The sequence below is a fragment of the Lutra lutra genome, chromosome 15 (assembly GCF_902655055.1).
Source record: "Lutra lutra chromosome 15, mLutLut1.2, whole genome shotgun sequence".
Taxonomy (NCBI): domain Eukaryota; kingdom Metazoa; phylum Chordata; class Mammalia; order Carnivora; family Mustelidae; genus Lutra; species Lutra lutra.
Window position 1 is genome coordinate 44,844,103 of NC_062292.1, and position 25,733 is coordinate 44,869,835.

At 52.3% G+C, this 25,733-nt stretch overlaps 1 protein-coding gene across 2 annotated transcripts; it reads right to left on the reverse strand.

The window, feature by feature from the left end:
- Nucleotides 1–25,328, reverse strand: RAB7B (RAB7B, member RAS oncogene family). 2 transcript variants are annotated; one of them, XM_047705518.1, is made up of 6 exons: nucleotides 24,991–25,328; nucleotides 17,422–17,490; nucleotides 16,892–17,018; nucleotides 15,970–16,185; nucleotides 7,735–7,860; nucleotides 1–2,110 (listed from the first exon to the last, which is right to left on the reverse strand). In XM_047705518.1, exons 2-6 carry the CDS (start codon nucleotides 17,472–17,474, stop codon nucleotides 2,030–2,032), a joined length of 603 nt encoding a protein of 200 aa, XP_047561474.1. In that variant the 5' UTR covers nucleotides 17,475–17,490; nucleotides 24,991–25,328; the 3' UTR covers nucleotides 1–2,029. The 2 variants fall into 2 exon arrangements, with proteins under 2 accessions (XP_047561474.1, XP_047561475.1); XM_047705519.1 differs by lacking the exon at nucleotides 24,991–25,328 and adding an exon at nucleotides 17,730–17,809.
- Between the last annotated feature and the right edge of the window lie 405 nt (nucleotides 25,329–25,733).

The following is a 25,733-nucleotide window of genomic DNA, read 5'->3' on the forward strand; positions in this document are numbered from 1 at the left end:
AACAATAAAGTACAAGTTTATTATTGTGGCGCACAGTTTGCAACAGTTCATACGCCCATTGCACGCGCTGCTGTAGACACACACCCAAACACCATATGTCCGAGCCACAGTCCGGGGAACTCCCAGGAAGCCCGCGTGACCTGCAGACCACTCTCATGAAGGACACAGACAGTGCCTTACTCCCAGACACATGCCGCTGCCCAGGATGAGCCAGTCCTTATCCCACAGCTGGGTGGGGAGACAAGGCTCCCCAGACTCTCCTGCTGACCCCTTCCCCCCAGGACTCCCTACCTCCGGGAGTATCGTCAGAGTCAGAGGACATCAGAAGTCCTGTGATCGCATGCCAGCTCTGCTCGGAGCTGAGGGCAGGGTACATCTGTGCAGACAGGAGACCTCCGTGGCGGGCAGTCATGTGGCCTGGGAGTCTCTGAATGGTCATCTCGTCCACCCCTGTCAGCTGGGCCCTGCCTGTGCTCTCTGTTGCCAGAGAGTCTGCAGGGACAGGGAGTCTACGAGTTTTCCAGAACCCTCATCCTAGTATGGGTCACTGATGTGGATTTCTGGCCTGAATTATTCATGTTTCAGTTTTTGCCCATTTCTTGCCAGATGGAGGAAACTGGGATTCTCCTACCCCTCAGATCTCACGGGTTAAACATACCCACAGCCTGAAGACCAGCTTTGAGGATTGGCACGGAGAGAAAGGCCCTTGCTTCAAGGGTCAGGCAGTGGCCGCTGGCCGCTCAGCCTGCAAGGAGCACGGCTGCCCTCTGGTGGCCAATCAGCGGCAGCTCAAGGAGCCGCTGGGGGGGGCGGGGTCCCCTTTGCTTGTCTCTGGGACAGTAGCAGCTTTGAGTCTACAGGTCAATGAATGTCCTTGCACTGTTGCTGGACCACAGCAAGCCTGTCCTCACCTCAGGGCCTTGGCTCTTGCTGCCTCCTCTCCCTGAAATGCTCTTTGTCTAGATCTCCAGTGGCAGTCCCCTGTGCATTCTCTAGTCCTTATGCCAAATGACACCTCCTCAGGGAAGCCTTCCTGGACCACTTTGTCTGAAACAGCACCACCTGCCATTGCTGTTTCTTTCTACCCCATTTCCTTGTATGCTTTGTTCAAGCGCGTATCTACTATTTGAGAATAGGTTTCAATTCTGTGCCTGTGACTTCTCTCCCTTAACAGAACGTGGGCTTCCGGAGAGCAGGGTCCCTGTTGGTTCCATCTGTCACTGGACCTCCGTGCATTGTACCTCAGAGATACCCAACGATACTCGTTGAAGGAATAAATAAATGCATACCAACGAGAGCAACTGAGATTTAAGGTGACCTTCAGGTCCTCGAAATCACACCCTGAGGTGGGCGGGAACACACCACTCCCACTGGGCCAACCAGCAAGCCGAGGTTCAGAGAGATTTATAGGAGTCGTCTGAGCTACCGGCAGAGAGGAATGAGCCAGTCCTTGGTGCGTTTTCCTGGGCTCCATACCCTGGGGGGGACAGAGCGATGTTCCAGGCCTGAACCATGGCCACCAAGGGTTGAGGCAGGCCCTCCCTTCTGGTCTGGTGACCAAGGGACCCTGAGCTTTGGCCTGATCCCAAGCTGTTCTGCGGTTCTGCAGGTGTGTGGTGGCCTGGGCGAGGAAGGCCAGCTCACAGAAGAGTAGAACAGGACTCCGGAGATCATGGCCCATCTGCCCGCAGAGCTGTGTCTTCTGGAGCAGGACTGTGTTGGGGAGGGTGGGAAGCAGAAAGGCTGGAGCCAGCGAGGGAACGGTGACTCCTCCAGGGTCCAGATTTGGCTGTGACATTCTGGGTTCCATTGGGGCCCCTGAGGGCCCAGCCGTGTCCTCACTGTACTCAGTCCGAGGCAGGGGCTGCACTCTGATCTGGGCCCAGCACAGATGCAAGGGGATGGGGGCTCCAGCCGCAGAGCCTGGATTGCTGGGGCTGGGCTCGGGCAGGCGGGGGGGCTGGCGGGGGCCGGGATGCCCAGGTCCCAGGCAGGCTTCATCTGAGCACCAGGGCGGGAGTCTGAACGATCAGCAACATTTACTCCTAGACTGGTCTTCTGGTGAGAGCTTGATGGAGTCTGTGAGGTAGTTCTCTAAGATGCTGCGATACTGGGGAGGGAAAAGAGAAGCCAGAGATCACATCCTGAGAGGTAAAGCGCCTCACCTGCCTACGGTCTCATACTGGCTCCTGGTGGTTGGGCTTTTTATTCCTTCCCTAATGCATTGGGAGGATCCAGGTGGAGCGGGGTGGGGGGGCAGGCACTGGTCTTCCCCACCCTCTTCTTTCCTCCCCTTCTCCTCCAGCTTCTTCCCTGGAGCCCAGAGCAGGTGGACGGCATGAGTCTCCTGACCTCCAACGAGGTCCCACAACTCTCTATTCTCCAGAGGGAGAAACCGAGGTGACATCGGACCTCAGGCAGACATGACAACAAACTCCTTCTTTCTGCTGGAGACCTCTCCTCACAAACACCCACCACGTCTGCCTCCCAGCCTCCCCCACCGCCGCCAGGGCACCTGGAGGGGCCCAGTCAGTCCTCGGCCCTTCCCATGGCCTCTGTCCTCCCTAAAACAGACTCAGCGCTTCTGAGGGGCCTGTTTGCTTCTCCGTCCACCTTCCCAAACCCTTGGGTCCCAACAATGTCCAGAGAAAGCCTCTACCAACACAGCAGGCTGCTTCTCTCCCAGGACCCACCCTGCTTGGCTTGGGGTGAGGGAGGCATGGGGCAAGGGGACCCTTCTTCCAGGAGATGAATTCAAGGGTGAAAGGGTTTCTACTTACAGGGACCGCACCTCTTTACTCTGCCAGGCTCTCACCAGTCACCAGGCTTAGGCGTCCGAGCCCGCACCACTGGTACTGCGTGTGTGAGCGTGTGAGTCAGCGAGGGCCTCTGGCTGCCTTGGCGTGGACCCGAGCAGACCCCGTCACTACTGGTGAAATGTCACAGCCCTTAATGCTGTGGCCCTGGGTCCCAGGAGGTGGTGTCAGGGCTCCCCTGCTGCGCCCTGAGACACAGAAGATGGTCCCCTGATGCCCCATGACTCACTGCCACCCCCGGACAGCGTGGTCATTTAGCCTGACGTGCAGAGCCGGGATCCGGCCCTTTTCCACGTAGTTTGTTTCTTGAGAGCCCTTGTCCCTCAGCCCTCCCACGGAGGGTCTCACGGGGCCTTCGTCAGCCTGGGTATCCCTGGACAGATTATTTAGAGTTATTAGAATGTATATAATATAATAATAACAATGATAATAATTTTAACAGGAAGGATTAGTGCTGGGGGTGAGGGGCTGTGTTTGCTCCACAAGGGGTCCCTCACTCTGGAGATGTCTCCACACCCCAGATCGGTCTCCCCCGGCCGCGGAGGATGCCTCACTTGACCCAGGGCCATCCCAGGCCTTCCCCAGCTCCCTGAGAGAGCAGAACCCCACTGGAGGTGTCTGAAAAGAGGAAATGGGGCCGAGTGACTCCTTCTCGCCAGCACCGTGCAGCCTGGCGTGCGGGCTCCGGCCCGGGCAGCCCTGCGTGTGTCCAGTCCTCCCGCTGGACCTTTCTGCTGGGTGCGGGGTCCTCTCACGCCACGGAGCGAATGTGACCATCCTGACATTTTCAAACCTCCCTGCGAGGGCTGAGGAAGAGCACAGCGTCCCTGACTGAGGCCCGCATTACACCGAGAGAGCCGGCTGTCCCTGAGAGGAAGGTTTCGGAAGGATTCTCCTATTGTCTGGTGTTTTCTGGGTCCCTCCATCATCATGAAAGCCTGAGACCTTGGCTGGGATCTGGAACTTTCCTAATCGGATCTTCGGACCCAGGTGGCAGGGCCTGCTGGTTCATTCCCCCCAAAAGTGCCCCACCCTCATGTCCATGCAAGGCCCCAATGGGACCCCAGAGCCCCTCGTGACCAGAAGCCTGTGCCACTGTCCACAACACCAGCCTCTGGGGAAGGAGACTGGGTGTACCTGGAGGGGCTGCGGCCGGGCTTTCTGGCTCCTTTGCATTTTATTCTAGAGTCAACCGGATCACAGGAAGGTGTGAGAAACCTCCTCATTCATTACACTGGCAAAGCCTGAGGTCTTCACACCAGCCTTCTTCACCCAGTAATAGTCACACCTCCCCAGGTCCGTGTCACCAGAGTGCTTCCCATTTCTGACATCATTTCCGTGCCCTTGGCAATGTGTGCATCTAACTGGAAAGTCACACAGTACCATCCTCACGCATGCACCTGTGGGCCCAAGTGCTGTGACTGACTGTGGCATCTGTCCTTGAAAGCCTGGTCACCGATATGGCCCTGCCTTTAGATCCTGCCTCTGGGGACCTCAGAAAGGTCCTGCCCCTTCACCAAGCTTCCTTGCTCACCAGCCAGCCTGCTTCCCCTCCTGGACGTGGCGATTGTGCCTTTCTCCTGTTAGCTTAGAAGGAACTGGGCCTCCAGGCTGCAGGTCACACCACAGGGGCCAGGCCTGACTGCTCCCAGCCCAGTGAGAGTGCCCAGTTGGTAAGAGCAACCTCTCATCATCCCAGATCCCCTGAAGCAAGCAGTGTCCCTTCTTGGATCCCAAGGGCATTCTTAATCATCTTCTGGAATAACTAAGTAGCCCCATCCTTGGAAGTGGCCAGATCAGGGTACTGAAGTACCTACCATCTTTCCTTTCAAAATGTTAGCCACGGATCTATTCTGGTGTTGAACTCACAAATCACTTTCCGACCAGAGTTTGCTGCAGAACTCAGATGTTTTGGGGGACCATGAGTGTGTCATGTGCCCCAGTGGGCCGCAGCACTCCCTCCTCTAGAGTTTTCCCCTTTCTTCTCTAGCTTGGTCCCTAGCATTGTACGCAATCCTGCCTCGGATGGCCAAGCTGGGAACCTGGTCTTCGACTTAAAACAGCTACTGGTTCCTTCTCTCCTACATCCATCATCAACCGCTGAGGCTCTCCCTCCAAAGTCTGCTGAATCCACCCAGTCCTGCCACCGCCGATCAGTCATGCTTGGACTGCTACAGTACCTTCTCGTCAGCCCCTGGGGCCCGCCCTCCACGAAGCAGGGAACTCCCCTGGCGGAAACCCTTACGCAGAGCCCCTGTTTTAAAACAGCTACCTTCTGTTCAATGCCTTCTCTCTACGATGAATTGCTTTTTTCGGCCCTTGCTACAACCCCGGTAGAAAGATATTATTATTTTTACTTTAAAGAGACAGAAGTGGTGGCTGACGGAGGCTGCATGACTTGCTTTAGGACGCACAGTTAAGAGGTAGAGTCTGGCCTTAACATCAGATGCACCGGGCTTTGGAGCCCCAGCCTGGGGCTTCCCTCCCCATCCACCCCTCATTATCTCCCTCTCAAACCCTCCACCACCTCCCTGGGAAGGAGAGAAAAGCCCTTGGTAGGAAAAGTCTTTGAAAACATGTTTGACCTTAATTAAACTAGAAATGTGCAATCTCCAGTTTCACTTTAAACATCCATGGGAATTTTAGATTCTACGCTCTAGTAATTATGTTTGTTTCATTTTAATGTGAAAATATTTCTCCTTCCAGTTTCTGAGTAAAGGACACGCTTGGTGGGGTGTCAAGGTGCTGGGTGAGCCCCCACGTGCCTCGGTCCAGCGGCGCGGTCTGGACAGCCCGCACCCGCAGCGTGAATTTCAAGTCCCTGTTGGGGCTCTCCAGGACCTCATGATCCGTGCTGTTGACCTTGGGGATCTTCCTTGCTTGCACCACACCCCTGCTTCCCTTCATGCCATGTTTCCTTCTACAGACCGACCCACAGTTGGTTCCTCACGTGAGCCCTGTGGGTTGGTCCCTGCGCCTCTGGCCATGCCCTTCTCTCCGTCCCTCTCCTGCGCTCCCCCGCCACATGTCCACCAGCAAACTGCGTATTGTCTTTCAACACCCAGGTCACATGCCGCTTTTGTAGACAGCATCCTCACCTCCCCCCCTTGCCACCAGCCAGCCTGCACTGAGTCATCTCTGTGCCTTGACCTTGCTCCCTCTGGGGCACGTAGCTCTATGACAGCCTGTCTATGAACGTCTTACTCCCTTACCTGACCTCAGAGCCCCTGAGGTCCCTAGCTCCAGCCCTAGCCTTTGAACTCAATCAATGTTTCTGGGATTGCATTATTTCCATTTTACAGATGAGGAAACTGAGGCCCAGAGAGTCCCAGGTCTTGCCCAGGGGTCCACTTGGAAGCACCAGGGCGCGATTCGAATGTAGGTCAGTCTGACTGTGGACACCGTACTTGTGACTTCCAGACTTCTCATTGGTAAGTTTCCGCCATCGACACGAGGGACTGACCTAGGCTTGCTAAGCCATTCTCTCACCAGGTAGGATATTAAAACAACAACAACAACAACAACACCATCAGTAGAGAACTTCATCAAGTGGACACAGGAAGAAAGACATAACTTTAAGAATAAAGGACACTCCTTCTTCACAAAGGGTGGATACCGGCCACACACACACATGGGCTGTGGGCAGATGGCGCTTCCCCGTGACTCAGCATTTGGCAACCATTGCACAGTGTTTGCGGAGAATCAGAGCGCCATACAAGGTCAGACAACATTCCTCCGCTTTCCAGCGGAACGGCATGAGCAGGCACAGCTGTGGGTTAAGAGCCAACGTTGCGGACTGTGTCATAAAACCACACCTCTCGATCATGCGCTAGAGACGGACGCCCCCAGCTTCCCTTGAACACAAGGAAGCAGGGGCTGGGGGCTGGGAGAGGAAGCACAAAGAGAGCCTGTGGGGGCAAACCCCGGGATGAAGGCTTGGAGATGTCCAGGTGGCACACTCGGGGCGTCTCCCCAGGTGGGCGGCCGCTAGGAGGGGGTTGCTGCCTCTCTCTGCTGGTCAACGCCCCCAGGCAGGGCCTCGGGGCCAGGCAGCTGGTCACCCACGACATCGGCAGGCTCCTCCATGGAGTGGAAACCCTCCATCTCTTGTGCTCCTTTCCTCAACTCAAAATCATTGCTGCCATGAGCTTCTCCCTTCTTCTGAGAAGCCCACCCTGATTACATGTGGCAGACTGATGAGGCAAGCTGATCCCTTCCCTGTGCTGATCACTCAGGAACCCTCCTCTGAGTTTCCAGACTCCGTATCGGAAGGGGATGAAAACCCTGCTCCTGTCTTCCCTGAACTTCCCGCCCTCCCCGTCCCCCACAGCTGGGGTGCGCGCCGCTTCTCAGGACCCCCCACTAAATCTTTTCCCAGCACACTCCTGTACTGTGACCATGCGTGGGCCTATCAGACTGCCTCCAGAGAGCAAGGGGCCCTGAGCCTTCACACTGCCCCGCACAGATGCACACTCAACACGGGGTCCACAGCTACCCGGCTGTTTGACTGGAGCATGTCAGCAACTGCCGCAGACTCAATCTCCCCCTGGACAGATGCTTGGGCCTGTGGGGCTTCTCTCCCACCAGCCCGGATTGAGCTAGATCATCGTTCGCAAACCCTTACTGCTTGAGCATGTCCAGGGGTGAGGGGCAGAACTGTCTGTTTCAGAAACTGCATAGATGGTACTCCACCAGACGGAGGAGCACCAGCTCTCCCCGCAAGGGAGCCTCATACTTCTGACCTTCTGGGGCTCAGAATCAGGGTATGGTTGAGCCCACTGCGTAACTCATTAGGACGATGAGCAAGCCTGTCCTACCCAAGGCCCTACACGCACCCAGTGTATTCTCTGGAAGCTCCCGAGTTTCTCATCCTCGGGGGGGGGGCAGTCCTGGAGGTACTGTCCCCACAGCCACTCACCCTGGACAGAGCCCGGCTGGCCAGCATCTCAAAGGCTTGTACCACGTTGATGTCATTCTTGGCACTGACTTCAAAGTAGGGGATATCCTTCTCTTTACACCAGCCTTGGGCTACCTCCTGGGGCACCTGAATGAGGAAGACGTGATCACTGACCCTGTATCATCACTGCCACCATCTCCACCGTCATCATATTGCCCACCACCATATCCCCACCTCCGCTCCCATTTATTGAGAATTTTTCATGTTTCCAAAACTTGACATGCACTCTTTAAAAACAAACAAACAAGCAAACAAACAAAACTTATTTCACAGAGAGAGAGAGAGAGAGAGAGAGAAAGCACAAGCAGGGAATGCTGCAGAGGGAGAGAGAGAAGCAAGCTCCTTGCTGGGCGGAGAGCCCGATGTGGGGCTCGATGCCAGGACCCTGGGATCATGACCCGAGCTAAAGGCAGCCACTTAACCAACTGAGCTGCCCAGGTGCCCTGCCCCTACATACATTCTTTCTTAACATAAATCTATGAGGTGGTTACTGTTAGCTCCATTTTCCAGATGGGGAAACTGAGGTCCATGCTCAGAGTGTATAGGGTTGAGCAGGACTTGAGCACAGACTTGGAGAAGAATTAGCACTCACTGTACTATATTGCCTTCCTAAGGCTCACACTAGGCACTTCTTCCTGCCGTTGGCTCCTCCTCCTGTCACTTCAAAAGGAGAAGAACACTGCAGACACTAGCCAGGATGGAGGACTTCCATCCCCAGAGCTGGCTGACTATGGCCTGTGCCCAAGAGGTCTGCTGCTAAGGACAGACTCAGGTCCTCGCTAACCCTTCTTCCCCAGGGTGGAGTCCTAGAACAGTGGGTAAGCCGCTTCTATGCACTGGATGTCTTGTCCCATTAATTCATTCAGTCCCGCCTGTGACCTTGTGAGATGGGTCTTATCAGCTCCACTTTATAGATTAAAAACGCAGAGGCTCAGAGGGGTTTAGCAATTTGCCTCAGGTTCACACAGCTAAGAAGGCAGAGCAGGAAGGCAGCCCAGCTCAGGGCTCCAGTGACATCAGGGCCGCCCTCTGTAGAGCACCGCAGGAGGACCATGTCCCTCCTGCCTCCCCCGCTAGACCACTGGCTCCTGGAGCTCCGGCTCAAGGTCTTTTCAGCTACTGACCTGGCACCATGGGCCACTCAGTGCGGGTGGAAGGAGTACATCTCTCCCTGACTGCAAACGGCCCATCAGGGTTTGAGCGTGTTGGAAAGCATCCAGCAGCCCTGCGAATTCCTCCCAAAGACAATTGGAGCCATTCAGTTTAACGCTGAATTATTTCCGGGAGGAGGAAATGGCCATATAGCGAACATTTGCTGTGCTTGGTACTTTGAAACCATGATTTCATTTTACTTAAGAGAGCAGGGTTTTTAATCATGGAGAAAGGACATTCTGCCTCTCTCCCAGAAGACAGTGCAGCTGGGGGGAAATCAGAGATGGCCTCCCTCACCCCTGCATGTCCTAGCAATGACTGTCTCACTGGGATTAAATAAAGGAAGGATCCCTGTCCCCTGTCTCTTTGGTTCTTGCTTCCCTGGGTCTCGGGCGTGATGGCGGCACCGGGGGCTCACAGCGGTCTCTCCCAGTGCCTCTGCTCACACCAGCATCGCCCGGCAATGGGAGGTTACCACCTGAGACTGGAGGGTGCAAAGCTTGGGGTCAGCCAAGCAGCCTATCCTTTGGGGTGCTAGCAGATGCCTCCACACCCCGTGCCCAGGTCCTGGGGAGAAACCCTAGGCCTTGGTCTTGGCGTCTGATTTCTGAGACCCTCCTGCCTTTATGGGGAGGACCCCAGAACTGGCCCGGACTGCTTCCTTCCACGGAGCACCGAAGCCCAAGTCCTGGTGAGCAACCAAGAAGACTCACAGTTCAGGAACATTCTGAACTCTTTGGAGGAAGGGTCAAGGGTGCCTGGTGATTTGTAGTGTCCTCACCAGTAACCACATATAAATAGGCCTGAGGAGCTCATCGTCGTACCTGGATGGCTCCTTAGTAACGCAAAGGGCTTCCTGCCTTGTGAAGTCCTCCCGCGCGAGGACGGGACTGACACTCCTTACCGTGCCTTCCTGCTTTCCTTCTTTCTGTCCAGCCCTCCGGCTCCCCCGCCCAACCCTCTGCCCCCCCAGGTGATGAGCATTTGACAAGACACACCACTGATACACAGGAGACAGATGCAGTAAAAACTGAAGTCAAGTGAAAAGAAGTCAAGGCCTCCGCTTCTCCAGGATACAGGGACATCTCTTGTATTTCGTGGCATGAGACACAGAAGCCAGGATGAGTGCCCACGGGCTCAGCAACCACAGAGCTGGCATGGCAACCCTGCAGCGGCAACCCACTCGGCTCGGCTCCCTCCTCTTTCCCCCGCTAGACGCTGGACGGTGACAGTGACAGGGCCCATCTCGTGCCTGGTTCTAACAGGCGTTTTATCTTATGTGCCCCTGATCTTACTCTGTTGGGTTGATACCGAACAGTTAAATACACGCTCCAAAACGTCAGCTGAGATTATGTCATAAATTAACCTTCTTGGGGTGCCTGGGTTTGGCTCAAGTCATGACCTCAGGGTCCTGGGATCGAGCCCCATACCGGGCTCCCTGCTCAGCGGGGACTCTGCTGCTTCCTCTGCCTCTCACTCACTCATGCTCTCTCTCTTTCTCAAAAAACCAAAAACAAAACAAAAACAAAAACAAAAAAACCTTAAAAAAGGTCCCTTCCCCTCCCCTTCTCAAACTCAGTGAGTTGGCCTGGGAACAAAGCCTCCCAGACACACCTTTCACTACTGGCTTCCAGCTCTTGCTGTGGTTTCATGATTGTTTCAATCATCTTGTCTTTTATTTATAAAATGACAGTTCTTTATACTCTAGGCTCGGACTGTGGAAATGAATTCAGGGTGTGCTGCTTGGGGACTTGGGAAATAGGAAATTTTTGAAAGCATTACTTTAGTTACCTTTGCTTTTGGCTGACAATATATACTATTAACATATTTCTTCTGCTACAATCTTGTTTGTCAGAGAGCAAATGTTTTGACAAATCTAGCTCAGTCTGCATAGTTTTATGTATGACGCCTTTCCATCTCGTAAGCATTTTATTTATTTTATTTTATTAAATATTTTATTTATTTGATAGAGAGGGAACACAAGCAGGAGGATTGGGAGAGGGAGAAGCAGACATCCCACTGAGCAGGGAGCCTGATGCGGGGCTCTATCCCAGGACCCTAGGATTATGACCTGAGCCGAAGGCAGATGCTTAACAACTGAGCTACCCAGGCACCCCTAGTATGCATTTTAAACGACCAATTGTATAAATGTTAACAGTGTGTCAGATACATCTCAAACCACTAGCAAAAATAAGAGAGAATATTTTCAGAAAATAGAATTCCCATGTTGGTGATGAGGCAGAAATTGCCTACCTGGGCACAGAGCAAAGAATTCACATTCTGGTGAATAAATTCCTTAGAAGGATGGGTGCTAGCGGAACTGTTCTTTCTACCAAACTGCTATTTTTCCACTATGACCTTCTATAGCCGGAATAAGGTTTTGTTTTTTTAAGTCAACAAATCTCTCTAAAATCATCCTGGTGGTAAATATATGTATATATGATACATACATATATAACACATATGTTTTATTGTGGTAACATACACAGCATCTAAACATAAAACTTACTATTTTAACTATATTTGAGGGCACAGTTCGGTGGCATTAAGCACATTCCTGTTGTGGGTAGGAATGGATGGGTATCACTCCCACCCATCTCCAGAACTTTTTCCTCATCCTAAATCTAGCAATACAGTTTTAAACATTTACTTCCTTTTTATTAAGTGGGAAAAACTCCCGTGTTTTCTCAGCCCATCGGTCGGAGGAAGTAAGAGGGAGGCTGACAACGGCTTTGGTGTATTATGATCCTCACGTGCCCTATGGTGCCACTTCCTTCAAGCCCCAGGCCAGCTCCTGAGGTCTGCATCAGGGCTCCCTGTCCCCCGGATTTGAGCCCAGAGAAGGCGCTTCTTCAGAGGGCCCCTGGCTCTTAGCCGCTCAGCCCCATGCAAGTGAGAGTGCAGAGCACGTCTCAGCCGGCCTTTTCCGTCCCCAAACCCTCTGCGAAGCTGGAGCGGAACAAGGACACTGAGGGGCAGCGGCTTCCCAGCCTCCCTCTCCTCACTCATGGTTCCTCCTCTCCACTTCCCTGCCCGCATTTCATTATTGCCCAGTGCTTCCCCACCTCCAGCCTCTGCCTCCCTCCGCAGATGCGCTCCCCAGGGCTTGCCGCTGGACAGACCGACTCCCCTCGCCCGCCCTCCTCCAGGGTTCTCTCTCACTTCCCCACCTTGGCTGAGCCCCGGCTTCTCCTGGAGTCTCTGTTCCGCCTGTCACCCTCACCAGAGGGGGGCTATCTCCAAAGGACACTCACCAGAGACCCCAGAGAGGGGGATGGGCTTGCCTGGGGCCTCTTTGCTTCTTTCAAGTCTCTAAGTTTCCTCTCTCTGCAGAGCGAAGACATCCTCCAGGCCCGTGAGGCTTGGACAGACACGCCTCCACCCCTCGGATCATCACCTGTTCTTTCTATCCGGCTTGCTGCCATCCTGACCCCCGTCGCCCGCGCCTCCCAGGGCAGCCTCGCCATCCCTGCCCCTCCAGCGGAACACAGACTGCATCTTCTCTCCAGCTCAGTCTCCTCTTCCCAGGTCTTGACTCAGGGGACCTCTGTCAAATATTGAATCTGGCCTCCCATTCTGCGACACAGTCTCCTGCCCTTCAACCTCCTCCCACCCTCCCCCTTTCTGCCCTGCCTTTCGGCCTTGGACACTGCAGCTGCCGGCTCCTTCAAACCTCTCCTTGGCTCTCTTCTTCCCTTGGGGGCTTGTCCATGCCCCCACATTGCTACCCTTCAGCCACTTTTGTCTGGAAACACCTTAGTCCTAGGTCCCTCGTTCCTGGCTCTCAACCCGCACGTGGCTACTGGAGAAAAACCCCATGCAGATGCCAGATCTAACTCCTGGTCTCCGTCACCTGAGCCTCTAGTATCACCCACCCGTTCTTATCCTTGACCTTGACTTCTCTCCAGGGTAACTGGCAAAGCTTCACCGTGATTCCTGAGACTTCGACTCGGCTCCCTTCCTCCTCCTGCTCAACAGAAGCCCGTGCCTCTGATTTCACTGAGAAAAAAAATCAGACTCTCAGGCCTGGAATCCTTCAACTTCCTACCCTGACCTGCAGGCTCATGAAGCAGGATGTTAAAATGGAAGTTTCGGCAGAGGTGCTACACTTTGGTGGATGTCAGATATAAAGTAGGTTGGGAGACAGACCGCCCCAGGAGCTTGCCCATTTTCAAAAGTTCATGACCAAGCAATTGTTAGATGACTCTAAGACCCACAGCATGGATAGAAAAGGATTGAAAAGAGGATTAGAAAGGATTTCTTTGGAAATAGCTATGTTGTGGGTATACACCTTCCCCTCCTGCAAAAGAGAACAGGGTAAAGTCTGGCCTCTGCCAAAAGGAGGCTACAAGGAGGCCACCTGGAAGGCTTAGCATCCGACCCCGGGAGTTTGGTGGGTACAGTGGACAGGTGCCTGACATGCCCCTGAGGGATTTAAGGCAAAAGGCGACAGGGCACAGAGAGAACAGACTGCCAGGAGAATGAATCCCCCTTCCCCCCCCATGAGGGAGCCAGAGCTCGAGGGCGCGCCTCATGAAGCAGACTTGGGGAGGGGGGCGCGGAGCCAGCGCCAGCCTGGAGCTGTTATAAATTCCCTCAGCAGCACTGCCTGCAGGATCTGGTGCCCCCAGCTGGGTGGAGGATGGAAACTCAGGAGATGAGGAGAGAGAGGGGGGAAATCCAAGATCCTGGTCATGGGAGGGGCAGTAAATGCTTCCCATGGAAGCCGCTTAAGGACCCAAAGGTAACCGGTGGAAGAGAGAACTTGAAACACCTATCAGGACCAGAAAGTAGAAAGTATCTCATGATAGTACCCATCAAACCAGGATTTTCCTGATCTCCTGACTTCTCCCTCTTGCTTCTTTTTTTTTTTTTTAGATTTTTTTTTTAAAGATTTTATTTATTTATTTGACAGAGAGAGATCACAAGTAGACGGAGAGGCAGGCAGAGAGAGAGGAGGAAGCAGGCTCCCCTCTGAGCAGAGAGCCCGATGCGGTACTCTATCCCAGGGCCCTGGGGTCATGACCTGAGCCAAAGGCAGAGGCTTAACCCACTGAGCCATCCAGGCACCCCATTCCTCTTGCTTCATTTCTGACAGCGTCTGAAGCCAGAATTATCCAGGGAGGGGGAGGAAGCATGGACACGTATGGTTGGCAACGAGATGTAAAGGAACATCTCCCCCCGCTAGACCACAGTGTTCTCACCTATAACTGCCCCAAGTTGGAAAAAGAAAGGGAGACACCTTGCCTTTCAGTGAACTTAGGACTTTGATTATTACCTGAGACTGGATGTTTGCAATTAGAGAACTGACACTAAATTTGCAACCTGAAGTGACCACAGAATCGATGTTGCCTAGATTTCTATTCCCAGCACAGACATCTCCTTTGAAGTTTTATTCTTGTATATTCTACAGCCTACTGTCATCTCCAATTCGTTGTTCTACAAGTTCCTTAAACTCTTTCTGAACAGGAGGCTCTTCTTAATGACAGTGGTAACCTCGTTGGAAGCACCATCATCCATCCAATAATCCATCCGTCCGTCCATCCATCCATCATCCACCTATTGATCCATCCATCCATCCATCCACCTGTTGGTCCATCCATCCATCCATCCATCCACCTGTTGGTCCATCCATCCATCCATCCATCCATCCACCCATCCACCTGTTGGTCCATCCATCCATCCATCCAACCATCCATCCATCCACCTGTTGGTCCATCCATCCATCCATCCATCCATTCATCCATCCATCCATCCACCTGTTGGTCCATCCATCCATCCATCCATCCACCCACCCACCCATCCACCTGTTGGTCCATCCATCCACCCACCCACCCATCTACCTGTTGGTCCATCCATCCATACATCCATCAACCCATCCACCTGTTGGTTCATCCATCCATCCAACCATCCATCCATCCATCCATCCACCTGTTGATCCATCCATCCATCCACCTGTTGGTCCATCCATCCATCCATCCATCCAACCATCCATCCATCCACCTGTTGGTCCATCCATCCATCCATCCATTCATCCATCCATCCATCCACCTGTTGGTCCATCCATCCATCCATCCATCCATCCACCCACCCACCCATCCACCTGTTGGTCCATCCATCCACCCACCCACCCATCCACCTGTTGGTCCATCCATCCATCCATCTATCCATCCATCCAACCTGTCAATCTGTTTGTCTATCCACCCATCATTCCAAATGATGCCTCAGTTCTATCCTTTTCTCTGTTTGAACCATTGTGAAAATAAAGCTCAAAGATGATGGCTCATTCCCTCATTTCTCTATTTGAAACACCAAGACAACCTTGTTCAAATGGCTCTTTTCAGGGTCATTTAAGCTTCATTTGGCACAAGAGCATCTTTTACAAATTAAATCTACCTCTATTGTTATCTCATTAGTATGCAAGAAGCGAAGAGCTCTAATCAATCCCACTACAGCGGTAAACACCTACACGAGTGGGGTCACTATAGCTATGGAGCAGACAGGCTGTCATATAGTTAGCCAGATGATCCAGAATATGTGAATGCTAATAAAAATATATATTACTAAATTTCCCAGAAAATTTATAGAGTCAAGAATATATAACTGCAATCCCCTGTCTGACCCTGGGTGGAAATACTATTCTACAAGTTAATTCAAATTCCACCTGCCTTCTTCTGATGTCTTAATTCTTCCATTCCCTGTCTCTAGACAGAATTGCTTCCACTTCTCAGCTCCCATCATGCTATTTCTTGCCTTTGCTCATGCTACTTTTTCAGCCTGGAACCACCTCCCCTCAGAAGCCCTTTCTCTATTCTAGGCTTGAGTAGATCCTTTCACTGGGGTCCCCAAATATCCAAGGTCTATCTCTATCATTGCATTTGTCATAATCATCTTTTAGAGTCTCTGTATCCACTGCTAGACTGCGAGATTCTAGAGAGATAAGAACTGTGTCTGATTCAGCTCGGTATGTGTGGGACCTACCACAAGGCCTGGCACATAGTAGGTGCTCACACAATGTTTGGTGACTGAAAGTATGGACAGTACCTGCCGGTCTGCGAGATCAATCTTGTTTCCCAGCACCACCATGGGGTAGGAGGGCTCCATTGGAATAGTTTTGGCCAGAACATCACCCCGCCAGGTATCCAACGCTTCAAAGGACTCTAGGTCAGTGACATCGAAAGCCAGGATGCAGCCGTCGGAGCCTTTGTAGAATGTGGACACCATGGAGCGAAACCGCTCCTGTCCGCCTGTGTCCCAGATCTGGAGGGAAAGAGCAGCCACCCCATCAGGCCATGATGAGGGCCTGGAGGTAAGCCCAACAGGGCCACATGATGTCAAAGTTTCCTTTTCTGGGTAGGAGGCAAGACAGCCCTGGCACAGGCGCTTGGGGTCCTTCCACACACGGACATCTTCACCCTCTCGCCCATGGACACCGCAGCATCTTTGCACCATCATCTGAGCTCACACATTTCCCCTGGCTCATCGGGACAAGCACAGTTATTCTCATCTGTCGGATTTGGACCTTGGGAGTGACTTGCTCAAGGCCACTTACCAAGATTTCCAGAGGACCTGAGACTAGGAGTGAGGCCTCCCAACTCCTAGATTTGTCCTTTTTCCACCACCCCCCCGCCCCCAGATCAGGGATCAGCAATTTTTTTCTTAAAGGGCCATGTTGTAAATATTGTAGGCTTTGCAGACCACACTGCGTGTTGCAACTACTCAGTTCTGCTGTAGCGGGGAGAGCAGCCATAGACTGTAAGTAAACAGCGGACATGGCTGTGTTCCAGTAAAACTTAATTTACAGGAACAGGTAGTGGACCATGTTCAGCCCCTGAGTTGAAGTCTGCTGATCTCTGCTCCAGACCTTTGTAGCTCCTGGTGCACACTGCTCCGTGAGTGGCTAGCTAGGGAACGTGGGATGATTTCCAGCCACGCATGCTGAAGAGGGAAAGGCTGAGCTGCTCACCTGTAGCTTCAAAGTTGTGTCGTCCAGGATGATAATCTTGGAAAGGATGCTGGCCCCCAGCGTGGTCTGGTAGTCCTCATAAAATGTCTTGTGCACATACTGGTGGAGGAGGGAAGTCTTTCCTACACTGAGGACAAACCCCCAGACACGTGTGAACAATGCACGTGCACGCACACATACACACAGAGCCATACCATTCTCGGATCTTGCCATGCCCCTCCTGCTGCCATCTCTCCGATACTCTGAATTTCTAACACCTGCAGTCCCATGACCACAGTGAGAAGTAGGAGACTAGGGAATGGACTCGAGAAGCCAGGATCCATCCACATAAACCAGAACCCAGGCAGCCCAGCTCTCAGGCTCTTTTGCTCATCTGAGCTCTCTCTCTTCCTGGGGGTGGGATGTCCTCCTTGGTGCCACTCTGAATCAGAGAGGGACCCATGGTAGGTGGGAAATATTCAGGAGGTTTCCCTGCCCTTGGGTAGGGGCTGCTTCCCAAACCCCCATTCCCTGAGCCGCTCTGGGCTTACCCCAGGGCTCCAATGATGATGAGCTTCAGGTCCACCTTCTTCCGGGGATTCATGGAGGGATGTCAGAGCCTGCAGGGAAACAGAAGTCAGTTGCACGCTGGTCAGAGTCTCCGGCACCGCTGTTGTTGGGGCTGGCCTCTGCTTTCCCTTCCATGACGTGCAGATCACTGCTCTGGGCCCAGCGAGGTGTTGTTGTTTGCCCACAGAGACAGATGATCAGCAACCCTTACGCCCCCTCACCAGCTTCCTCTTGGAGCCTTCCTGAGGCTGCAAGTGTGGTGGCCCCACAGGACAGGCACATGGCTTACCCTTCAGCTTTACCAACCCTGCTCTTGGGAGGCAGCCTGGAGCGCCAAGAAGACCGGACAGGACTGAACAGAGGCCTCAAGGACAGTCAAGCCTGGGGCCAGGGATGGAGGGCAGTGTGGGAAGAGGAGATGGGGCAGGACAAGGGGTCCATTGTCAGGACTGCCCGGGAGGCTTTAGATGGGAGCGTGCCCCTCCCCCAGCCCGAGGTGTCGCTGCAATCACGGAATCAAAAAGCTCTTCTCCAATGCAGCTGGTGGGGGTGTAACTGGTACATGTTTCTGGAAAGCTACTTGGTAGCCTGTATTGACAGCCCTAAAAATGTTTCTGCCCTCCACTTCTAGGAATTTGTCCTAAGGAAATCATCTGAAATGCGGGCACAGAATCTTGTTCAAGAATGTTCTTCACAGTATTATTTATAAACATTCGACAACAAGGAAGTGGGAAGGGATGCCTGGGTGGCTCAGTCCTTGTGTCTGCCTCAGGTCATGGTCCTGGAGTCCTGGGATTGAGCTGCTTCTCCCACTCCCCCTGCTTGTGTCCCTTCTCTTGCTGTATCTGTCAAATAAATAAATACAAATCTAAAAAAAGAAAAAAAAAGGACGTGAGCAAATAAATCATGGCATGCAATGAACTATTAATGTGGAGTTTTGGAGAATATTATATTAATGTGGGAAAATGCTTATGCCATAGGGTCTCAAGTTTTTTTTTTTTTTTTTTTTGTTAGATTTTATTTATTTATTAGAGAGAGCGAGAGCAGGAGGAGGGACAGAGGGAGAAGTAGACCCCTGCTGACCAGGGAGCCCGATGTGGAGTTTGATCCCAGGACTCTGAGATCATGACCTGAGCTGAAGGCAGATGCCCAACCAACGGAGCCACCCAGGCTCAACCTCCTAAGGTCTAAATGAAAGACAGAAGACACTGAACTGTATATATGATACCACCCCAACTATTATGAACACGAGTTCCCACTTGTATAGAGAAAGGTCTAGAAAGAAATATACAACAAATTTAAGTGATTAATTCTGGGTGGTAGGAAAATACACAATTTAACATGTGTTCTCTGTGCTTTTTAGTATGTTCCTTTTTAAAATAACATGGCAAACAGGTATTATTCCTGTAAGAGAAATACATACGTGTGTGTGTGCATTTTCTCTAGACATGAGTATATTATCATCACTATTATTATTTAACAAGCTACAGCAAAACTGTCTCAGGGGGTTTGCTTAACTTGCTCTCTGGGTTCTACCCTTATAGGCGCACTTATGCAAACAGAATTCCCCGCTCCTGAGTCTCCCGTCCTTGGATGTACTCGGTAGGTGTACTGAGCAAACCTTGATCTGACTCGTCCTGGCTGAGGTGTCAGAAGAGCTTGAGTTTCCCCTGGTACTGGGAAAAAGCTCTACAGCAGATATCCTCGGACCTTGGGTCTCGTTCTCTCACTCTGCCGCTGAGGGGTTTTGGGCCAGTTCCTTCCACTTTTGGAGTCTTGACTCTCCAACTGGAGAGTGGACAGGTTGGGCCCCAAAGACTCAAGGTCCCTTCTGGTTGAAACATACTTTATCTACTGGAGCTGTAACTCACTGGCCACATGGGCCCTGCCTGGGGTGCCTAGTGAGTGCAAAGCTAAAACGATGAGCCCCGGAGGCTGAGGGCTGTTCGTGTCCTTCCATGAGCCATGCCATAGCCCAAGAGTGATTTGAGGCTCTGCTAAGAGCTGCTTGTCCCAAGAGCCAGAGCTGGTGTCACTGGACCTTCTGTTATAACCTAGGAGGGCTGGGTTGGCATGGCGGGCAATAGGTCCTGGTGATCCATGACAGTCATTCCAGAAATACCTACCTGTCCCCTGCTGCAAAGCCCTGCACTAGACACAGGGAGGAGCACAAGCATGGAACAAATAGGACCTGCCCACTAGGGAGTCATCGTGGGCAAAAGCACAGGGCTGAGTGCTTGTACCAGAAAGAAGGTGTAAAACATCCTAACAGGTGCACAGAGAAAGTTCTGTGGGAATCTGCAGGTAGGGAGACAAGCTGGCAGTCCAACTGGGCCCTGAGACTTGTGGTTGCGGGGGGATATTTCAGAGGGAGGGGTGAAGTCATCAGAACTCTGGGAATAGGTGAATGGACAAGGTGGTTGGTTTGCTTCAGGGAAGGGTGAGGTGAAGGGTATGGAGATAGGAAAAAGCAGGGAGAGGCAGCAAGTTTTAAGAGGGGTCATAGGGATCAGACCAAGATTCTGTCCATTCATTCATTCGTTCATTCAGCAAACATTCCCTGTGCTCCAGACAGGCAGAGGAAGATCATTCCAGGTATTAGTCATGGTGACATTTTGTCGTGGGTGTCACTGCCCACAGGGAGACCACCCAAGGGAGAAATGGGTCAGAAGCTGCTGAAAGGTGGCATGTCTCCAAGCATCAGTTTCAATCTCAGAAGGGGAGTGAGAGCCATGGTGAGCTATTTCATAAAGGCTTTGGTACAAGATGCTAACTTAGCTTCGAAAGATAATTCAGTGCCGTAGAAAGGGAGTCAGAAGTACAGGGGGGCAGGGACAACTGGGAAAGGAACGAGCGCCTGCAGACCACCTGCACGGGCTGCTCTGTGTTCTCTCAGAGCCTGGGGAATCCGCCAAGAGTCCTGTGAGATGAGTAGCTGAGACTCAGAGAAGCCAAGTCACTCATACCCCAGGTAGTATGAGCGCAAGCCAGGGTTTGAACTGAAGGCCACAGAAGGCTCCTCTGCCATGTTGCCTCCTGACCTCCTGAGTCTGGACCCATAGAATCTGCGTGCATGGGATCTGGGGTGCTGGGTTCGGGTGTGGTGCGCCCCAACCAAACCATAGCAGAGTTGGAGTAGATGGAGAGTAAAGCAGCAACATTGACAAGAGGTTCCAAATGGGAGTGGAGGGGACCAGTCTGTGGAACGAGAGCCATTGTGTGGGGACTGAAAACTAGGGTCAAGATTCGGCCCGCGGACGTGGGGGGCAATGGGTTCACACGCTGTGACAGGGCCATGCCTCCATCTTGGAGTCGTCTGTGCTCACGCCATACGCTGTTTGCCTGGCACTGTGTGGAGGACTTTGTGGATATAAAAATACAAATATGCATCTCACGGAGAAGTTAAATGAGAGAATACATTATTATAGTACATGTACTGCCCAAATGAAAGGTTCAAGAAATGTTAGCTCTTTTATGACTCTTGTTAGCACACAGAAGGCGCCTGCGGGACCGACACGACCAGTCTCTATTTTACCACTAAAGAAACAGATGTTTAGAGATGGGAGGTAGTTTTTCTCTAAAAACACAGCCTGGGGGGCGCCTGGGTGGCTCAGTGGGTTAAGCTGCTGCCTTCGGCTCAGGTCATGATCTCAGGGTCCTGGGATCGAGCCCCGCATCGGGCTCTCTGCTCAGCAGGGAGCCTGCTTCCTCCTCTCTCTCTACCTGCCTCTCTGCCTGCTTGTGATCTCTCTCTGTCAAATAAATAAATAAAATCTTTAAAAAAAAAAAACAAAAACAAAACAAAAAAAAAACACAGCCTGGAAGTGGTAGGGCCTGGACTGGGAGCTGGAATTTGAATCTAGGCCTACCTGCTCGTTCTATTGTCTTCCATAAGCCTAGGACAGCAGCCACTTGGAGCCCCATTAACGAGGCTCCGGGCTGGGTGGTGTGGGTTTGACGTAAGGTAGCAGAGATGGGATACTTACAACCGGGGAAGCTGATGGTGAGGGCGGGGGAGGTAGACAGTGGGCGTGTGTAACAGAGAATCAGTAGTACTACTGGGGAAGCACCCTACAGGTAATCAAAGGTAATACACAACATAAAAGAGGGCAAGGCATAGGAATGGGTAACCGGCGAAGGCTTATGAATGGTAAGTAGTAAGTTTTGAAAGGATACTCAACCTTACTGATTTTTAGAGACTACAAAATTGAAAAATACCTTTTTTTTTTTTAACCTGCCAGAGAATGGCAAATTTAAAAAGACCGACGGTTACATTTAGTGTGGGCAAATGTACAGGGGATTTGCTATTGTATATTGTGGACAGACTGTGAATAGCATGGCCTTTTTTGGAGGGAAACTAGATAATGACAAAATGTCATATCCCAGATTCTAATTTTAGAAATCTATCCTGCAGAAATGCACCTATGTGCAAACATATCTTTGTACAAAGATGACTGCTGGAGAACACTGCTGTGACCCAGTGTCCATCGATGAGCGATTCTCTACATAAATCGTGATCCATTCAGACTTTGGAATACGAAGCGGTTTTAAAAAGAGTTAAGTAATGAAGTAGAAAAATATGAGAGCAATTTAAAAAGAACATCCCTGAACATTTTGTATACTATGATCTCAGTCGTACAAAAACAACCACCTCCCATGTGTTGACCATATGTTTAGTATTCTATTTCTGCAGGACATATGTATACCCAGAAAGCTGTGGAGAGATATTCTCCATCTAAATGATTGACAGGAGCTGGGGAAAGGCAGATGAGAAGCTGGGAGCTATTGTTTTATTTTATGTGCTTCTTGTTTTAAAAATTTGTTACATAAGGTTCTGTTGTTATGGTAATTAAACAGTATCAAATACAAAACCTTACAATTTCTTTAAAAAGAGCACATGGGTGGATGGCCCAACGTCATCTGAATGTGACTTCCTGACAAGATGAATCCTTGGTAGCAGGGACTGATCATGAGTTTTGGAGTCAGAGTTCTCCACACATTCGTGACCTTGGTGAACTGCTTGACCTTGGTGAGTATGTTGCCTCCCGCCTAATACGGACGTGGCTCATGGCCTTGGCTTATCCTGCAGGGCGGCATACGTCATTTTTTAGAGCAGCACAGGCTCCACCAATGGGGGAAGACCCAGATAAATGGTTAACAACCATATGGGATGGGGGTTGGTGTTAGAGACTGGAAATTGTCACACCTGCCACTTTCCATGGTGTAGACACTCCTGCCATGGCTGATTTCAAGCCACCAGTGTGGATCCCGCCCCAGCACACTGGAGGAGGTACCTCAGAGATGATCTAGTTCAACCCCGCCCAGTGGCTGAGCCATCTTGACTGCATCACGGCAAGACAGAACTAGACCTGCCCCATAGAACTCCTTCCCTCCACCAGCGGTGGGTTTCTCCTGGGGCCACACAAAACATGCTCGCTCCCTCTGCCACATGCCAGGCCTTCTGAGGTTTCAAGTCTACTTCTTGACTCTTTCTTGAGTCTTTTCTTCTCCAGACCCTTGTGACTCACCATGGCCTTGACTCTGAGCTCCCTCCCCCACTCCCCACCCCAGTCCCCTTCCACAGATTTGCCCTGAAAGTGTCCTGCCACTGCAGATCTCCTACCCCACCCTAAGAAGGCAGAATTTTCTGAGCTGGCTTTTTACAATAGCCTGGCCCTTGACTGAGGATAACTAGCAGGAACAGGAGGGTGACCAGGACCGTATCACTAGCAAGGGAAGGCGGGTTGGCAGAAGACACTGGCTGGGCTCACCAAGGAGGCATGGGCAGATTTTAGATGGTGGTCAAAGTCCCTTCCCATGTCCTCTGGGCTCTGCCCTTGGCCGGAGTTTGGCAACAGCTGTCCTTTTGAGCCTCCTCCCACTCCCTCAGCTGCCTCGGATGCTTCAAACCTGGACATCCTCTTAGAGTTCAGGCTGAGTCATCACCTTCCACTGTTAAGTAACAGGGAAAAGCAGGCTTGGGAGGCAGAGCCCTGCCTCCAGCCAGCCCTGGTCCGCCCAGAGCCGAGTGTTCGGGGACTCACTCTCTACTGCACGTGACTAACTCTTCTCCCCTTCTTGCCTGGCATCCCTTCTAAGCCTGGAGCCCTGGTTCCCCAACAGCCAAAGCTATGGTGTAGCCCAGTCCCTGGGGAGCAAGAAAGAGGGGGTTGATGCCCACCCCACACCCCGCCCACCCCAACAGCCTGGGGCTCGGGGCCAGCCTTACAAGAACTCCTGGATCTGTTCTCCTCTCACCCTCACACTTCTCTTCTCTCCCTACCCAGCTGGCCCCAATCAGGACACAATTACAATCTCCTGAGTCGCTGGTGTTGGGTGGGGTGTCATTTCTGCAGACTAGGAGACCAGTGAGCAGGGGCAGATGTGAACTCTGAAGCAGACAGTCTCCCCACCTTGTTCCTATTGCCTCACTGCACCCTCACTGCCTCAAACCGATAAATATATCTGCCTTAAAAATAATGGGATTTAGGATCAGGGGAATAAAGTTTGTGTTTGAAAGAATGCTATCTATGGAGTGAAAAGCTTTATTGTCTTGAGGGAAGGCTCGTGATTCTGCTTTGCCCTCCTAAATCCCAGCAGGTCTAGACCTGCTCCCTCCAGAAAGTGTACTCATAGGCCTGGTTTCAGGAGGCTTAGCACTTGCTAGTGTTCTTTAAGTTCCTGAAGTATTGGTCCTGTCTCGTTAAGTAGGCGGTCAGTGCCCAGAGGACAGGACACTGCCTTCCACTTCTCTATCCTTCCATAGAGCCTGACCCATGCTGGGAATAATGAATCTTCAATAAATAGCCAATTCACTCATTTCCATCCATCCATCCATCCATCCATCCGTCCGTCCCTCCATCCATCCGTCCATTCATCTAGCACAGCATCAGCACTGTATAGATCTGAGGCTAGAGACAAGTCACTATGTCTATGGGACTTCTGTGATGGGGCATCGGCTGACAAGCTCAAATTATTTTTATTAATGCATAATGCCTTGCAATTATAGGGCACTTGGCAGTTTACAAAATGCCAGAACCGTCCAGTGGGTTCCTGAGTCAAAAGCAACGAATTAGTGGCAAGCTGAGACTAGAATTCAGAGCTGTCCAACTCTGTTCATTGCTTGCTTAGCACTGCAGAGCTGTGCCGGGAGACACAGTCTTGATTTAGAACAAGAAGGACGCTTTCCTACTCTAGGAGCTCCTTGATCCCTGAGGAGATCCACTGGCCAGCAGGTTGCACCCAAGAAGGTGCCCTGTCGATGTGGCAAGGCGACCCAGGGCGTTAGCTGGCCTTCCTCTACTGAGCCAGCAGCTGTATCCTCCCGCTGAGACGGATGGCCCGTGCAGAGCCCTGAGCCGGGCCCCAGCTCCCTGGGTTGGGCGGGGAAGTCCTTTCTGCCGGGCTCGCTGCCAGCCGGAGATGTTTCTCTGGCGTGGAGTGGGGGGTCTTTGGGTTGGATCTAAGCCCTGCAGCTGCCAGATTCTAAGCCTCATCCTTGCGTGCCTTGACTCTCCCCCCGCCCCAACCCCAACCCCAAACCCCAGTACCTCTGGGGGTTGCTGGGACAGACAGAAGAACCGAAAAGAACTTCCAGGGTGCTCACAGCTGTGGCTGCTTAGCATCCGGCCTCCGAGGGCGGGTGGCGTTTCTCTGAGTCCGGGGGTCTCCTCTTAGAGCAAAGATCTCAGCCGGTTCAGAGGAAAAAGGCTTTGAATCAGAATGGCTTGTTGAGGCCAAGCGACTTCCTTCTGTTTTCCTCCTCTCCCTCTCATGCACAGACTTGGGAAAGTTGCAAAAGAGGCCGCCCCGGGTGAGCTCAGCTGCGTGGGTGGAGGGGGTGGGGTGGAATGGGAAGCCCGGCTTCAGAGCTCACTCGGTGGGGTGGGCCCCGTGAGAATTGAGTTTACAGGATGATGGCCCCCGAGGGTGGGGCGGGGGGAGGAACAAGGGATGGGAGGCTCCAGTGTGGGAACCTGCGGGTCGGAGCCTGCCGGGAAACACACAGGTTTGTGGGCACCGCGCAAACCCTCCGGCTGGTTTAGGAACCTCTGCCGGGACAGCTGGGAGCCCTCCCAGGAAGGGGACCTTTTCTCTGTGGAAGGATTGGATTCCCATGTGCAGCAGATTTAGTCCCACCAGGAGCCTGGCAGGGAGATGTCCTCACGCCTTGTCCTCACCCTAGTGCCGTCCGTCCACCGCATCGCACCACCTGGGCACCGCACACCCGTGCACGCGCGCACACACACACGCATGCACGCACACAGCACACAGCACCCTGTCCTGCTTAGGA

Excerpts from the sequence above, each read along its gene's own strand:
- RAB7B (XM_047705518.1), bottom strand. The coding sequence starts at position 17,474 with ATGAATCCCCGGAAGAAGGTGGACCTGAAGCTCATCATCATTGGAGCC. Across the intron at positions 17,019-17,421 it reads ATCATCATTGGAGCCCTGGG|TGTAGGAAAGACTTCCCTCC; the intron begins GTAAGCCCAGAG and ends GTTTGTCCTCAG. Across the intron at positions 16,186-16,891 it reads ACACAACTTTGAAGCTACAG|ATCTGGGACACAGGCGGACA; the intron begins GTGAGCAGCTCA and ends CTTTCCCTCCAG.